A 16,561-nucleotide genomic window follows, 5' to 3' on the forward strand; every position below is an offset into this window, starting at 1 on the left:
CCTCGCTATTGGCCGCGTCGCTTGGGGCTTCCTTGGCTTGGGTTGGGCGTCGGGCTCGAGGGCCCGCCTGCTCGGCGTCTCCATTGGGTTTGAGGGCCTGAAGGAGGGGCGTGTCGGGGTCAAGGGTCGCGGACCCGGGGTCAAAGGTCAAGGGCAGAAAGGGCGGGAGGGGAGGGGGAATCCCCTCCGGGCCCAGAGGGAGGAAGCCCGGCTGAGGGGTGGAAGCGCAAAGGACTGCGGACCATGAGGTCCAGTCGGGGCCACTCGCGGGTTGCGGCGCTCCCCTCGCTTGTTAAGGGAGAAACCCGAGGGCTCCCTGGGACAAGAAACAAGGACACCAACCAGGATTACTTGGGGCAAAAGAGCAGCCTGTGGGCTTGGCCTTTATTGAACTGTTGCAACAGGGTGCTCCCCTCACCTGCAGGAGAGAGGAGGGACCCAGAAAAATGGTGTGCAAGGCCTTATAAAGACTTTTGAAATTGCCACCCTGTAGATCAAGCCCACCCCCAGAAACATCATACATACATCACAGAAGGGGTGTAATCTAAGACCACCCTTCAGATACATCACAGAAAAGGCGGTCTAAAACAGAAATTTGAATATTGTTTTTCTCCTGTTGTTGTTTATCTCCTGTCTGGCAGGTTACTTGATTGGATTTCCTGGGGAGCCTGGCCAGTCTTTTGTAATGATAAATACTTAGTTCCTGAGCCATGTCACAGGCTCACCCCTATTCAAACAAAGACATACCCTTAAGACAGGATTTGTGGAGGAAAAGACAATGGGGAGGCTTTTCCATTTTGACCTTGCAGAGAAAAAATTTGCTCAGTTTAGGAATCAAAATGGTTCCAGGTTGGCCTTCCTGACCTGATCTATGTATGTGGTACACTTATGAAAATTATCATATATTTAAGAGCATAAGATTCCTATCACATTGTAGACCACCTTTTCTGTGATGTAGGTATGATGTCTTTGTCCATGGAGTTTTCTTGGCAGGGATACTGGAGTGGCTTGCCGGTTCCTGCTCCAGGTGGATCACGTTTGGTCAAACTCTCCACTATGACCTGTCCATCTTGGGTGGCCCTGCACAGCATAGCTCATAGCTTCTCTGAGTTATTCAAGCCCCTTCGCCACGGCAAGGCAGTGATCCATGAAGGCAAACCTAGACAGCATCTTAAAAAGCAGAGACATCACCTTGCCAACAAAGGTCCGTATAGTTAAAGCCATGGTTCTCCCAGTAGTGATGTATGGAAGTGAGAGCTGGACCATAAAGAAGGCTGATCACCAAAGAATGGATGCTTTTGAATTCTGGGGCTGGAGGAGACTCTGGAGAGTCCCATGGACTGCAAGAAGATCAAACCTCTTCATTCTGAAGGAAATCAGCCCTGAGTGCTCACTGGAAGGACAGATCCTGAAGCTGAGGCTCCAAGACTTTGGCCACCTCATGAGAAGAGAAGACTCCCTGGAAAAGACCCTGATGTTGGGAAGGATGGAGGGCCCAAGGAGAAGGGGACGACAGAGGACGAGATGGTGGGACAGTGTTCTCAAAGCTACCAGCATGGGGGAGGCAGTGGAAGACAGGAGGGCTGTCGTGCTCTGGTCCAGGGGGTCTTGAAGAGTCGGACACGACTAAACGACAACAACAACAAGTTATGATGTATCTGGGGGGTGGTCTTGGGTTACACCTGTAATAAGAATTTTAAGTTACAGATATGTAGCCGTGTTGGTCTGCCATAGTCAAAACAAAAAAATTCCTTCCAGTAGCACCTTAAAGACCAACTAAGTTAGTTCTTGGTTTGAGCTTTCGTGTGCATGCACACTTCTTCAGATTCCAGTGTATGTGAAGAAGTGTGCATGCACACGAAAGCTCATACCAAGAACTAACTTAGTTGGTCTTTAAGGTACTACTGGAAGGAAGAATTTTAAGGTACAAAATGTTCATAAATGTACCAACCAAGCACTTAAATAGATCAGCACAGGAAGACTGACCTGAAATCATTTTTGATTCCCAAACTGGGCAAATGTTTTCCCTGCAAGGAGGGGTTGGTGGTCAGGGAACCTCCCCATTGTCTCAGGAATTGAGTAATCAGCATTTTAATGGGTGACAGACTATCAGGAAAGGCAATCAGATAACCTGGCAGACAGGAAAAACAACATTCAAATTTCTGTTTTAGACCACCTGTGATGTAGGTATGATGATTTTTGAGGGGTGGTGGTCTTGAGCTACACCCCTTCTGTGATGTATGTATGATGTATGGAGGGGCAAGCACACATGGTTTGGGGTCCTCCTCCTTTCCTGTGGGTGAGGGGAGACCCTGTTGCAACAGTCAATAAAGATCAGGCTTCCTAGCTGCTTTGCTTCTCAATATTCTCTGGTTAGCCTCTGTTATTTTCTCCTACCGATGGAGAACCTACAAAGGACTCTATAAGGGAATGTTGTAAACAAAAATATGCCCCTTTCCCTTATGGGGTATCCAAGAGCCCATATAGAGTCCTTACATAGGTTTCCTATTGGTAGGAGAAAATAATGTGCAGGAAAGGAGGAGGACCCAGAAAAATGCTGTGCAAGGGCTTATAAAGACTTTTGAAATTCCCATCCTGCAGATCAAGACCACCCCCAGAAATCTCATACATACATCACAGCAAAGGTGGTCTAAAACAGAAATTTGAATATCTCCTTGTTTATCTCTTGTCTTGCAGGTTACTTGATTGGATTGCCTGCGGAGCCTGGCCAGTCTTTTGTAGTGATAAATACTTAGTTCCTGGACCATGTCACAGGCTCACACCTTATTCAAACACCCTTAAGACAGGATTTGTGAAGGAAAAGACAATGGGGAGGCTTTTCCAGTTTAACCTTGCAGAGAAAATATTTGCTCAGTTTAGGAATCAAAATGGTTCCAGGTTGGCCTTCCTGTGCTGATCTATGTATGTGCTTGGTTGGTACACTTATGAACATTACCCTATATCGAAGACCATAAAATTCCTATCACAGGAATAAGGGCAGATTTTGTTTACAACACCCCCTAACTATCATGGCTGTTAATTGAATTTGTATGCCGTCCTTCATGGAGAGACAAAATGCATGGATCATCCAATTCCCAGTAGACACGCAGTAGCAGGCCAGGGAAAATAATAATAATAATAGTTGTAATGATTGATTGACTGATTAATAATAATAATATTTATACCCCGCCCAACTGGCTTGGATTCCTCAGTCACTCTAGGGAGAGCCAAGCAGATTCTCCACCTGGAGAGGAGGTGGGAGCAGACTCAGTAAGCGCACTTGACTCCCCACCCCCAAAAAAAGAACCGTGGGAGCTGTGGTTGAATCAGGGTGCTGGGAATTGTAGCTCGTTACGAAAATTACAGGGGGGGCACATCTTTAAAGTTGTTACAATATTACAAATATTATGCCTGAATGTATCCTTTATACTTGACAGCTCAGGGAAGATACCTACCTTTATAAATTCATATAAATTCACACTTTAACTGACTCTCCTCATTCCAATGCCACTTTGGTCCTTAAAGAAAGGTGAATTTGGGCTCTGCCTCGTTCCATGAACCAAGAAGCAGGAAGTCACTGTAGGCAGCAGGAACAGGGCACCTCGCCATCATTCCCCAAGTGTGAGAGCACAGACAGGGCCCCCCACCCAGGGAGTGACCAGGGGGGCAACACTAGACACTTGAGCAAGTCCAATGTTCTGAAAGCCCATCTCCAGACCAGTCCTGAGGGCAAGGAGATGTCAAGAGTTTCATTGTCCTTTCAGTGATGGGGACTTAAGAGGTCTTGGGAAAGGTGTGTGATCAAGTGACCTCATGTTGAACTGGTGTAACCCTTGTGTACCGTCCCTGCTTGTGACATGCTAGTGATGTAGTGATGATGTATCAGTGATGCCCCTCGAAGTGTATTCTGGGGGAAAGAGGGAAGGTTGAAAAGAGGAGGTCACGCCATGCTTGGGGTTCCATACTCCTGTGGGGACTTGGTTGCGCAACAATAAAGATTATGGTCTACTGCATAGGTAGGTAAACTAAGGCCCTGGGGCCGGATCTGGCCCAATCGCTTTCTCCGGCCCATGGACGGTCTGGGAATCAGCGTGTTTTTACATGAGTAGAATGTATCCTTTCATTTAAAATGCATCTCTGGGTTATTTGTGGGGCATAGGAATTTGTTCATTTTTATTTATCTTTCAAAATATAGTCCGGCCCCCCACAAGGTCTGAGGGACAGTGGATTGGCCCACTGCTGAAAAAGTTTGCTGACCCCTGGTCTACTGACTGCTGTTTTGCTCCAAATTACTTGGCTAGAACTTCCTTCTTTTACTGACCACACGGACCCCCGGGGGACTTGCACCCCGACAAGCTGGGCTGTTGGGTAGTCTCTCACCCTAGAATTTTTCCCCTTAACAACAGGCAGGAGGAGCAGGAGAGGCCAGGGGGAGCCTAGCAGATCCTCGACCTGGAGAGGATGGGGGGAGGCAGACTCATCTGGCGCACGACTGCCCCCCCCACCCAAAAGAACTGTGGGAGCTGTAGTTGAATCTGGGTGCTGGGAATTGTAGCTCTGAAACTACAGTTCCCCCAATCCCGAATGCCAGTTTCAGGAGGGTGGGTGGGTTGCTCCAGGCTCAGACCGCATGGCTGTAACAAGCTTTTATTATGCTGATAATTTAGGAACTTTCACCCCTGCAACTAAACCAAATTTCACTGCCTGTGTTTTACAACCAATGTGGGGGAAAGCACATGAACGTTTGGAGAGTTTGTAAGTAAACAATTATTAACTCACTAAACGTGTGGTATTTTTCTATGCTGTGGAAGAGGGGAACTTTGGAAGGAACTCACAAGGGCATCTCTTAAAGGTCTAACAGCCGATATTTCCACACTTTACTTTGCTGCATGCTTTGTGATTTTAAATCTTTGCCGGAGTTCTCCCACCAAAGGGGACTTGCTCCAAACTTTGATCTTGCAATCCAGGAATTCTCCTTTGATATACCCATTTCTTCCTTGCCACCAACAGATGGACCAACGGTCAGACTTGGTAAAAGGCAGATTCCTATGTTAAGAACGTAAGCAGAACCTGCTGGATCAGGCCAGTGGCCCATGTGGACCAGCATCCTGGCCTCCCCGTGGCCAAGCAGATGCCCAGAATGAGAAACCCACAAGCCCGACCCAGACACAAGAACCTTCTCCCCTCCCCTGCCTCCATGAACTTGTCCAATCCTCTTTTAAAGGACCTAGCAAGAAAGAGGCCTGGCAACATAGCGGAGAGGGACACCCAGAAAATGCAGAGCAATAGCAAGGGATCGAGTCCCAGAGTGTGGGATGTGATATGTAAGTAGCAGTCAAGTACAACATTCCTTGTTTTCCTAGAGTGCACATGCAGGGGAATGCTTGATCCAGTCAGTTGAAAACTTCCTGTTTCCTCCTGGCCTGGAGCATCCTTCCTCTTGCATGTGACTAGAGGTGGGCGTGACCTTACCTGTCCAGGTAACAAAAGGACAAAGGCATGCTGCCACTCTCTTTGACTTCCTCCATCGTTGGAGCAGCTTTTAGCCAGAGATGCTCTAGCCAACAGAGGACACTGGGATCATCCCCATATGGGATAGATCCACATGTACAGTCATACTTTGGGTTACAGACGCTTCAGGTTGCGCATTTTCGGGTTGCGGACCGGGCCAAACCCGGAAGTAATGGAACGGGTTACTTCCGGGTTTCCGCACTCACGCATGTGGCAGAAGTGTTAAATTGCGCTTTGCGCATAAGACCAAATTGTGACCTGTGTGTGCGCAGACACGGCACTGTGGGTTACGAACGCTGCGGGTTGTGAATGTGCCTCCCGCCGGATCACGTTCACAACCTGAGCGTCCACTGTATATACTTTGCAACTAAGTCTGCCTTCAGGGATCCAACTGTGAATTGATGATGTGAGTAAACGTCTTTTATATACTTGACACAAGATTGTGGCGTGTTTATTCTTTTAAGAGGGATATAACGGAACTGACCAGGGACCTAATAGTGAGAGGCTTATACAAGCCTGCAACCAGCTATCTGCTGTGCGTTTAAAAGGGGAATGTGAAACTCTGCTAAGTTAAGGAACTTGCTAGCACAAATTAGGAAGGATATTAATAAACAACCTATCCTCTCCTGCCTCCCTGAACATTCCCACATGGTGGGGGTTGGACTACAACTTTAATCCACTTCAGGGAGCCTAGCCAATGGGCGTTATAGTCCCAACCACATCTAGAGGGCCACTGGGTCCCTAGGCCTGTTCTGCCTCCACTAGCACACTGCCATGGAAGCCTGGCAAAGAAATGGGACCCCAAAAGACACGTTTGGTTGCAGCCAGGGTCTAGGACCACTCCGTTCCCCTTTATTGGACACCAAGGTGGCACAGCTCATGCTTTCCTCATTGGTCAAGGCCGTGGAATGACCAGGATCTGCACCGGGAGCAGAAAGAGAGCTACTAATCTCTGTGCAACTGGACATGGGTGAAGTCTGAGCAGCGGACACCTGCAGCCACGTTGGAAGAACACCCATTGCGGTGCGTGGGGGATTTGTGGCTTCTCGAGACTGGATGTGGTGGGGAACCACACAAAGAGGCAGGAAGCAAGTTGATCGCTGGATCTCATGCAACCAAGATCTAAGCTCTTTTACAAATTGGTCTCTGTTTGAAAAACACAGTTCTTCAGAAAGATTTACAGCCAAACAAAATGAGAGAATGCAAAACCCCAAATGCTCCAGTTTTTTGGCGGTTCTTTTTCTATACAAGACAAAGAAGAAAAAAACTTATTTAAAGCAATTACAATATCTTACAGGCTTCTGAACGGTTAGGGGAGGCCGAGGGGGATGCGGAAGCGTCAACAGATAAAAGTGCACCAGCTCCAGGAGAGGCACCGTGGAGACACACCCGGGACGAGGGAGCCTGGATCGGGCCCAGTCTCAGGCTGGAAACGTTACGAGATTGGGAAAAGCTGCCCCAGAACGGTCTGTTCACAGGCATGACGATTAATCTGAGCTCCACCAGGCCTTGGCTAGGGAGCACGCCAGCCCCGGACGGATCAAGCATGCGGCTGGACTTGCGGCAGGGAGCATCTTGACACCAAGTCCTGGGGCTGAGAGATGTTTGGGGACCGGTGCCAGCTGCGCTTGGGACTGTCTTCCTCTGGACAAGGGTCACGTTTTAAAGTTTGGGTTTTCAAATCTTCAAGGTCACCAATCATTGCAGCTCAGGATAGAATCATAGAGCTGGGAGGGACCCAAAGGGTCCCCAACCCCCTGAAGAATGTACAAAGCACAGCCCCCAGTCTTCGCCCCGGGGCCGACAAGAGCATCCCCTTTCCCCACCTGGTCTCAAAGCTCGGGCTGGAAATGGAGGCAGGTATTGACTTGTAGGAAGGCATTTCACACTGGGAGGGGGGGCTTAAGGGGGTCGCTGGCCGTCGTGGGAATGGGACACACTGGGCAGGAAGGCCACAGGTCAGTGGTCAAGCACCTGCTGTGGATACAGAGAGCCTGTCTGAAATCTCCAGAGAGCCACGGATGGAGCTAGCTGGACCAGGGGTACGACTTCAGCATCTCCCTGAGCTCCCAGGGGAAAAGGATAGGAGCTGCTGACCCTAACCTGCCCCCCCAGAGCTGCACAGCTGGCTTCCAGGACAGATGTTGCCTTTCCCTTTCCTCTCTGCACTGAGTGGGAAGAAGAGCTGGAAGCTAGGCAGGTGGACTTGAAATCAAGGGGGACAAACAAGGGTCGGGGGTGACAAACCCTCGCCAGGACCGGTCCAGCCTCTGCAGAGTAAAGACCCACAGAAACCTCCCTTCCCTCTCAGGCTGACCTCATCATAGGGAACCCAGGGGTCACCTGGTCCAAACCCCAGCAAGGCAGGAATCACTGCAAGATAAAGGATCCGAGGCGGTCTCTACTCTCCGAGGGCACAGGCAAAGCGGATGTGCTGTACTGGGGCAGAGGCTGCCTGTTGGAGGCCTCTTGGGGCCTCCGCTCTGGCTGGGGACCAGCTCTCCCCCCCCCCCCGCACCTTCCGGGGCCGTCTCCAGGTGCAGTTCCTGACTCTGCTGTTTATTGCATAAAAGCACACCTCCGTGCGTGACAGGTGAGCCCCCTCCCCGAGGTGCCCCTCCCCAATAGCAGAAGTCGTGATGGCAAGGGATATGGCTTGTTAAGAGCAGCGCCAAAGCGGTGCCCACGGGCTCCCCCCCCCTGTGCTGCTGATGTGAGTTTGTGGTGCGAAGTCCGGGCGCCGTTTGCGCCTCCTTTGCGGGCTCCTCCTTGGAAGCTGGAGCCTGTTCTGTCTCGGATGCTCCCCCCCCCCCCCCGAGCCCCAAAGATGAGGCAGCGGGAGCAGCAGAGCCCCAGGCAGCTTTGGAAAAGGGGGGAGCAGGCAGCCTCCCCCCTTGGCCCCTTCCCTCTCCGCCTCTCGAGGGACGCAGAGGAGGTTTCTGTCTGGAGGGCATCGGAAGGGCGCGCAGAGAGAGAGGCGCAAAGGCAACTAAGGGGCAGATGGCTTTGCGAGGGAGATGGGAGCAGAGCCAGAGACAGATGGGAAAGTGGCCAGGGGCCAACACACACACAGCACCCCAGACGAGACGGGGGGGCAGGGGAGCGGCGTGGGGTCATCTCTGGACTTGAGTAATGCGTCGAATGCAGTTCCTAGGAGTCTGATTGCTGACGAAGAAGGCGGCGAGGCTGACAACAGCGGGGGTGGGGTCTGGAGCGATGCCCCCGCAACTGCCCCCCCAACTCTCACAAAAAACTGCCCCCACTGGAGCAAGTTTTGTTGCTGATCGGAAGACAAGAAACTGGAAGGAGAAATTCTTGCAGAGAAAGCAGAAACAGCCAGTCCCCACCTTTGACACACCTCCCTTGAGGGCCGCTGTCAAGCAGTCACTTTGAGCTCCTGGGAAGGGATGGGGGGGCGAGCTGCCTCTTCCCGCTGGTGGCAGCAAAGGGGGGCGGCCCTGCAACCCCCCCCCCACTACCGTGGCGCATGGCCCTCACCTGGCCTGCCTCCGCTTCTGCCTGGCACGGGTCCCATTTGGAGGACATTTTGGAGCGGGGGGGGGGGGAGAGAATATGAAAAGGGGGGTTCCCTGGACACAGATTGGACAAAAGCAGAAGATGTGACTCTGTGGTTGAGGGGGGCGCTGTTTGTTCCTGGGCACCAGCTGTGGGAAAGCAGAGCAGCCTCCTGGGTCCCTTGGGTGCCTCTGGGCAGGAGCAGGGGTGGCAGTCTCTGGGGACCCTCTGGGGCACCAGCTCCCCCCCTCTGTGCTGGTGGAGCCTCACCCCCCCCATTCACTGTCTCTACAGTCTTGGCTGGTTCAGCAGACACAGAGGGAGCAGGCACCCCCCCCACCTCAGGGCCCCTGGAGTGCCTTGGCGCCCGGCCGTGGCCCTCCCCAAAGACCCCCAGAGTCTGCCCCAGGAAGCTCTCCTCCTTGCGTAGGCCGAGGGCCACGGGGACCGTGGGCCCAGAGTGTCCGGCGCCTCCTTCTCCGGGGGTTCCTCACAGCAGCCCAACGGCCCTGCGGCCAGAGGGGCAGCCTCATTTCTTGCGGCCCGAGGTGCTGGCCCTGCGGTCAGCGTCCCGATGTTTGGGGTTGCCCTCGTCGGTGGAGGAGGTGGTCAGCAAGGCCTGGCTCCAGCGGGCGATCTCGGCGTGCTCCGCTATGGAGGCGGTGAGGGCCTCCAGCCAGGTCTTCAGCTCCTCCTGCAGGCAGGCAGGCAAGCAGGCAGGCAGGCAGGAAGGAAGGAAGGAAGGGAGGGAGTTAAGGCCAGCAAAACTTGCTAAAATGTATCAGGTGAAAAATAAGGAATGTTGGAAATGTAAAGAACAAGAGGGAAATTTCTATCATATGTGGTGGACTTGCAGTAAAGTAAAAACTTTCTTGGATCTGATATACAGTGGATGCTCGGGTTGCGAACATGATCCATATGGGATGCATGTTAGCAACCCGCAGCGTTTGCAACCTGCGCCTGTGCGTCTGCGCACGTGTGGGTTGCGATTCAGTACTTCTGCGCATAGCGCGATTTAGCGCTTCTGCGCATGCGCGACCGCCGAAACCCAGAAGTAACCCATTCCAGTACTTCCGCGTTTTGGTGGTCTGTAACCTGAAAAAACGCAACCTGAAGCAGCTGTAACCTGAGGTATGACTGTATCCCGGTTTGCAACCTTTTTTATATATATATAATAAATTTTTATTAAATTTTCCCATAAAATTTCCAATCATACAAATTTCCACATCACATATTTTAACTTATTGGACCTCCCTCAACTCCTCTGACAATCATCCGTAGTTAAATTTCTATCTTCACATTCCTTCATTATAGTATCGCCTTGAAATAAAAATTTTCTGTCCTCATTTACATTCTTGCAATATTCCTTATTTTTTTCACAAAGCTTCTTTAAAACACACTAGCGTTGTATGTTCTTCACATACAGTTTTCAAATATTCTCTGAATTTTCCCCAGTCCTCTAAAAACTTATGGTCTCTTTGGAATCTAATTTTTCCAGTTAATTTGTCCAGTTCTGTATAGTCTGTTAGTTTTGTTCTCCATTCTTCCAAAGTCAGTACTTCTTCTTGTTTCCATTTTTGAGCCATCAATATTCTCGCTGCTGTTATTGCGTACTGAAAAAGTTTACAGTCCCTCTTATTTATTTCCTTTCTAGTTATTCCCAGTAAGAAGGTTTCTGGTTTCTTTACAAAGCTATATTTCAGCATTTTCTTTAACTCGTTATATATCATTTCCAAGAACCCCTTCACTTTCTTACACTCCCACCACATATGAATAAATGTACCCTCTTTCTCTTTACATTTCCAACATTTGTTACAAGTTTTGTACATTTTTGCCAGTTTAACTGGTGTCATATACCATCTGTATACCATTTTCATAACATTTTCTTTTAATGTAGTACATGCTGTAAACTTCAGATTTTCATTCCATATTTTTTGCCAGTCTTCCATATCTATATTATACCCTAAATCTCTGGCCCATTGAATCATAACCGCTTTTACTTCCTCATCTATCGTGTGCCATACCAATAAAATTTTATACATTTTTGAGATTATCTTACAATCATTATTAACAATTTCTGTTTGAAATTTCGAGTCTTTTTCTTTATACCCTTTTTCTTTCACATCCTTTTTGAACATATCACTTATCTGATAATAGTGCAGCCAGTCAAATACATGTTCTTTTACTTGCTCGTATGGTTTCAGTCTCCATTTCTCTCCTTCTTTCACCACCAAATCTCCATAAGTAATCCATTCACTCCTCATATTAATTTTCTTGACTCCTATAACCTCTAGTGGGGATAACCAATGTGGAACCCCCATTTCTAATAAGTTTTTGTATCTGTCCCATACTTCAATTAGCGATTTCCGGAAGATATGGTTTTCAAATGATTTGTAACCCCTTTTCTTCTCTTGCCATAGATATGCATGCCACCCAAATCTGTTACCAAATCCTTCTAAGTCCAGAAGTATTGTATTTTTAAGTTTTATCCATTCTTTTATCCAGCAAAGACATGATGCCTCATAGTATAACTTCAAGTCTGGCAGGGCAAAGCCTCCTCTTTCTTTTGCATCTGTTAGTAATTTATATTTAATTCTCGGCTTTTTGCCCTGCCAGATATATCTTGAAATCACTCTTTGCCATTCCTTAAAAATCGTTACTCCTTTTAATACTGGAATCATCTGAAATAAGAATAACATCTTTTTGGGGATTAAAGGTAAAGGTAAAGGGACTCCTGATCGTTAGGTCCAGTCGCGGACGACTCTAGGATTGTGGCACTCATCTTGCTTTATTGGCTGAGGGAGCCGGTGTACAGCTTCCGGGTCATGTGGCCAGCAGGACTAAGCCGCTTCTGGCGAACCAGAGCAGCGCACAGAAACACCGTTTACCTTCCCGCCAGAGCTGTACCTATTTATCTACTTGCACTTTGACGTGCTTTCAAACTGCTAGGTTGGCAGAAGCAGGGACCAAGCAATGGGAGCTCACCCCGTCATTGAGGGGATTTGAACCGCCGACCTTCTGATTGGCAAGCCCTAGGCTCTGTGGTTTAATCCACAATGCCATCCGCGTCTTGATTTTTTGGATTGGAATGGCTTGTATCGGCCTAAAATGGTTGGAGAACACCACAAAATGGATGCTGTTGAGGAACTATTAATGAACTGTGTTGATCAAAGAGCTAATGGAATGAGCACGTTCTGGCAAAAACAATATGATATGAACGGTACATGCAAGGAGGCGTAAAACTCTGGCTATAAAACACTAGTCTCAAACAATGCCAGGAGCTACATAACACCAGGTTCAAACAAGAAGAATCATGAAATGCCAAGAACATGCCAAGGACAAGAAAGACTGCCAAGAATCATAGAATCATAGAGTTGGAAGAGACCCCAAGGGCCATCGAGTCCAACCCCCTGCCAAGCAGGAAACACCATCAGAGCACTCCTGACATATGGTTGTCAAGCCTCTGCTTAAAGACCTCCAAAGAAGGAGACTCCACCACACTCCTTGGCAGCAAATTCCACTGTCCAACAGCTCTTCCTGTCAGGAAGTTCTTCCTAATGTTTAGGTGGAATCTTCTTTCTTGTAGTTTGGATCCATTGCTCCGTGTCCACTTCTCTGGAGCAGGAGAAAACTACCTTTCTCCCTCCTCTATGTGACATCCTTTTATATATTTGAACATGGCTATCCTATCACCCCTTAACCTCCTCTTCTCCAGGCTAAACATGCCCAGCTCCCTTAGCCGTTCCTCATAAGGCATCGTTTCCAGGCCTTTGACCATTTGGGTTGCCCTCCTCTGGACACGTTCCAGTTTGTCAGTGTCCTTCTTGAACTGTGGTGCCCAGAACTGGACACAGTACTCCAGGTGAGGTCTGACCAGAGCAGAATACAGTGGCACTATTACTTCCCTTGATCTAGATGCTATACTCCTATTGATGCAGCCCAGAATTGCATTGGCTTTTTTAGCTGCTGCGTCACACTGTTGGCTCATGTCAAGTTTGTGGTCAACCAAGACTCCTAGATCCTTTTCACATGTACTGCTCTCAAGCCAGGTGTCACCCATCTTGTATTTGTGCCTCTCATTTTTTTTGCCCAAGTGCAATACTTTACATTTCTCCCTGTTAAAATTCATATTGTTTGTTTTGGCCCAGTTCTAATCTGTCAAGGTCGTTTTGAAGTGTGATCCTGTCCTCTGGGGTGTTAGCCACCCCTCCCAGTTTGGTGTCATCTGCAAATTTGATCAGGATGCCCTTGAGTCCATCATCCAAGTCGTTGTTAAAGATGTTGAATAAGAGCGGGCCCAAGACAGACCCCTGTGGCACCCCACTAGTCACTCTTCTCCAGGATGAAGAGGAACCATTGATGAGCCCCCTTTGGGTTCGGTCAGTCAGCCAGTTACAAATCCACTGAGTGGTAGCATAGCACAGGTACAGCTGCCTGCAACCTTTGGCAAGATGGCAAACATTGCGCAGGAACCGCAGGCGACTGCAGCTGTTTCCTCACCCTCCATCTTGAGAACGTGTCGTTGGGGGTGGCTACAGCAGTCCTCCATCATAAAAAGCGTGAAGACAGGACAAATAACTCCCCCAACAAACGTTTGAGACTAGCTCCCCTAAATCTAAAAGATGGATCAAACTGTGTGCGCCGCTGCCCTGCAAGCTCTGATAAGCTCCCCCCACAGCTAATCACCTGCCTCAACAGAAACCCTGCCCCCTCTGACCATTGCACAGGGAGAGCAGCTAATCAGCCACAAGAAACACACACACCAGAAAACCCTTTGTGCTCCTTCTTCAGCTGATGCCCTGCTGCAGATTCAGATAAACAGATGAGATCTGACCTTATTTCATTTGTAAGCCAGGAGGAACATGCCTGGGATCCCTTTGGCCCATGAATGAATAGGATTGATACAGTGACTAAGGGCATTTGAATCAGTTAATGACATTGCCCTGGTATCACAGGGTCCCTGTTTCATAACCCTGCCTTGTTCTGTCTCTGCTCTGGGACCCCTGGACAGTTAAGTCCAGTCGAATTCAATTTTGGGGTGCAGCGCTCATCTCTGCTTTCAGGCCGAGGGAGCCGGAGTTTGCCCGCAGACAAATAATCATATATGGGATACGTATATTGCTGCCAGATCCTGTTTGATATCACTGTCTTTGGCAGGATTTTGTATGAACTATTTTTGGAAAAATAAATAAAGTTAAAAACACCCTTCTGAGAGAGAACAGAGAGCTCACCTCGTCCTTGGCCTGCAGGAGGAACTCGCCACCTTCGCTAGTCCTGGAAGAGAGGAAGAGCAAGTGGTTAGGGAAGTCAAGAAGAGAGGAATAGCCTTGGGCTGGATCCGGCCAGTGGCCCTCCTGCGCTTCACTGCCATTCAGGGGCAACTATGGAACTCCTTGCCACAAGAGACAGTGGTGGCCAGCAGCCTAGATGGCTGTAAAAGAGGATGAGGCAAATTGAGGAAGGAGGAAGAGAGGGCTATCGATGGCTCCTGGGCACAATGGCTGTGCACTTAATCCCCGTTGCTGGAAACCACAAGAGGGAAGAGTGCAGTCGTGCTCGGATCCTGTTTGCAGGCTTCCCATGATGGGCCTCTGGTTGGCCCCTGTGAGAACAGGATGCCGGACTACATGGGCCAATGGCCTAATCCTGCAACCAGCTTTCCTTAAGTTCTTATGGAACCTCCAGGTCCAGAGGTAGTCTATCTTGACTCCTAGGTTCTTTGGGGCATTTGGTGACGGAGAACAAGGATGTTGGGCTCGATGGGTCCCTGTGTTCTTAGGTACTGCTGCCCCCCCTTTTTTTGGATGCTTTACTGGTTGAAAACTTTATAATAGAAATGTACAATAGATGTTATAGGACAAATGAGAAATAAAAAATAATTATTCATTCTTTAACTAATACTTGCTTTGTACATCCATCTGTGATTAAATTTGACAAGACCTCCGATATTCCCCTTGCGTTCCCAAATTAAATTCTTTAAATATGCACTTAAACTTTGCTTTCTACATGTTATTTAACTTACTATAGATTTTATTTTACAAAATTATCCTATTTACAGACCAAAGCTCAGTCAAGACCTGCCAATAGATTGATCTTTTGACAATGTTCTTTTATATAGACTCAGTATATATATCCCACTCTCTGATAAATTTTTCATCAGCAACGTCTTGTAACCTTGCTGATAATCTTCCCAGTTCAGCGTACTCTCTTATTTTATTTTGCCAGTCTGATTTAGACGGAATATCCTCTCCCTTTCAGCCTTTTGTGATTAGAATTCTGGCAGTGACTGTAACATACATAAGACTCTCCTGAACTTTTTGGGGATTTCATTACCCTTAATTCCTAGCAGGAGGCTTCAGGTTTCTTAAGGAAGGAGCATTTGCACATTTTCTTCAGCTCGTTATAAATCATTTCCCAAAATGGTCTGATCTTTTCACAGTTCCACCACATGTGGATCCATGTGCCTTCAGCCTCCCTGCATTTCCAAGAAGTGTTTGTCCTAGATCTGAATATTTTGGCTAGCTTTAAAAAAGGTAAAGAACCCCTGAGAGTTAAGTTCAGTCGGGAACGATTCTGGGATTGCGGTGCTTATCTTTACTGGCCAAGGGAGCCGGCGTTTGCCTGCAGACAGTTTTTCCGGGTCATGTGGCCAGCAGGACTAAGCCGCTTCTGGCGAACCAGAGCAGCGCACTGAAACGCCCTTTACCTTCCCACTAGAGCGGTACCTATTTATCTACTTGCACTTTGACATGCTTCCGAACTGCTAGGTTGGCAGGAGCAGGGACCAAGCAATGGGAGCTCACCCCATCGCAGGGATTCGAACCGCCGACCTTCTGACTTTCTGATCAGCAAGCCCTAGGCTCAGTGGTCTACACCACAGCTCCACGCGCGTTAAGTTGGCTAGCTTAAGAGGCATTAAATGCCACCTGTAAAGCATTTTCATGCAATTTTCTTTTAAATCATAACATGATGTTAATCCAATGTCTTCCTTCCAAAGTCTCTCCCAACTTTCCATGCAATGTACTGCTGCCTTCTGACCTCCTTGCTGGCCTGGGGAGAGCCTGTTCCCCTCGCCTTCATTCCACACCTTGGTTCCCAGGAGGGGCACCATCTGTGCCCTGCCCCTGGGCGCAGCCAGGAGGGGCTCCCTTGGCCTCCGGCTCCTTGCCCACTCCTTGGGGGCCTTCTTGCTCTCTTTGGAGGGAAGGAGCAGAGCCCCCACCCAGGGCTGTCTTTAGCAGATGGGCGCCCCCAAATTGCCACAGACAGTGTTGGGGTGGCCGTAGCTGTGCACTGCCAGCCATCCGGGGGGGGGGGGGTTTCAACTCTCCCCCATGCTGCTGCAGGAGAGCGATCCCCACAGAGGTTTGGGAGTGAAGTTGTGCCCCTCCCAAGTGCCCTCGGGAGGAGAGCGATCCCTGCAGAGGTTTAGGATGGAAGCTGCACGCCCGCCAGCCTTATGGTTGGCGGAGCACAGCTGGTGGGCATGCAGGGAAAGGGGAGGCAGCCGCCAATGCCGCGCAGATCCCCCACT

The 16,561-nt window shown here is 49.1% G+C and overlaps 1 protein-coding gene across 3 annotated transcripts in view; it reads right to left on the minus strand.

Moving 5' to 3' along the window:
* Nucleotides 1-6,324: 6,324 nt before the first annotated feature.
* SPTBN4 (spectrin beta, non-erythrocytic 4) overlaps nucleotides 6,325-16,561 on the minus strand; it is a 90,319-nt gene continuing 80,082 nt past the window's right edge. For 2 of the 3 annotated variants that reach the window (XM_081921867.1, XM_081921868.1), the window contains exons 18-19: nucleotides 14,259-14,301; nucleotides 6,640-9,721 (exon numbers count right to left, since the gene is read on the minus strand). In XM_081921867.1, the coding sequence (XP_081777993.1) occupies nucleotides 9,557-9,721; nucleotides 14,259-14,301 (208 nt within the window). In that variant the 3' untranslated portion in view covers nucleotides 6,640-9,556. Of the gene's footprint in view, nucleotides 9,722-14,258; nucleotides 14,302-16,561 lie in introns of all 3 variants that reach the window. The other variant, XM_081921866.1, reaches the window with a different exon arrangement.

This window comes from Podarcis melisellensis, assembly GCF_964234715.1.
Source record: "Podarcis melisellensis genome assembly, chromosome: 8".
Classification (NCBI taxonomy): Eukaryota; Metazoa; Chordata; class Lepidosauria; order Squamata; family Lacertidae; genus Podarcis; species Podarcis melisellensis.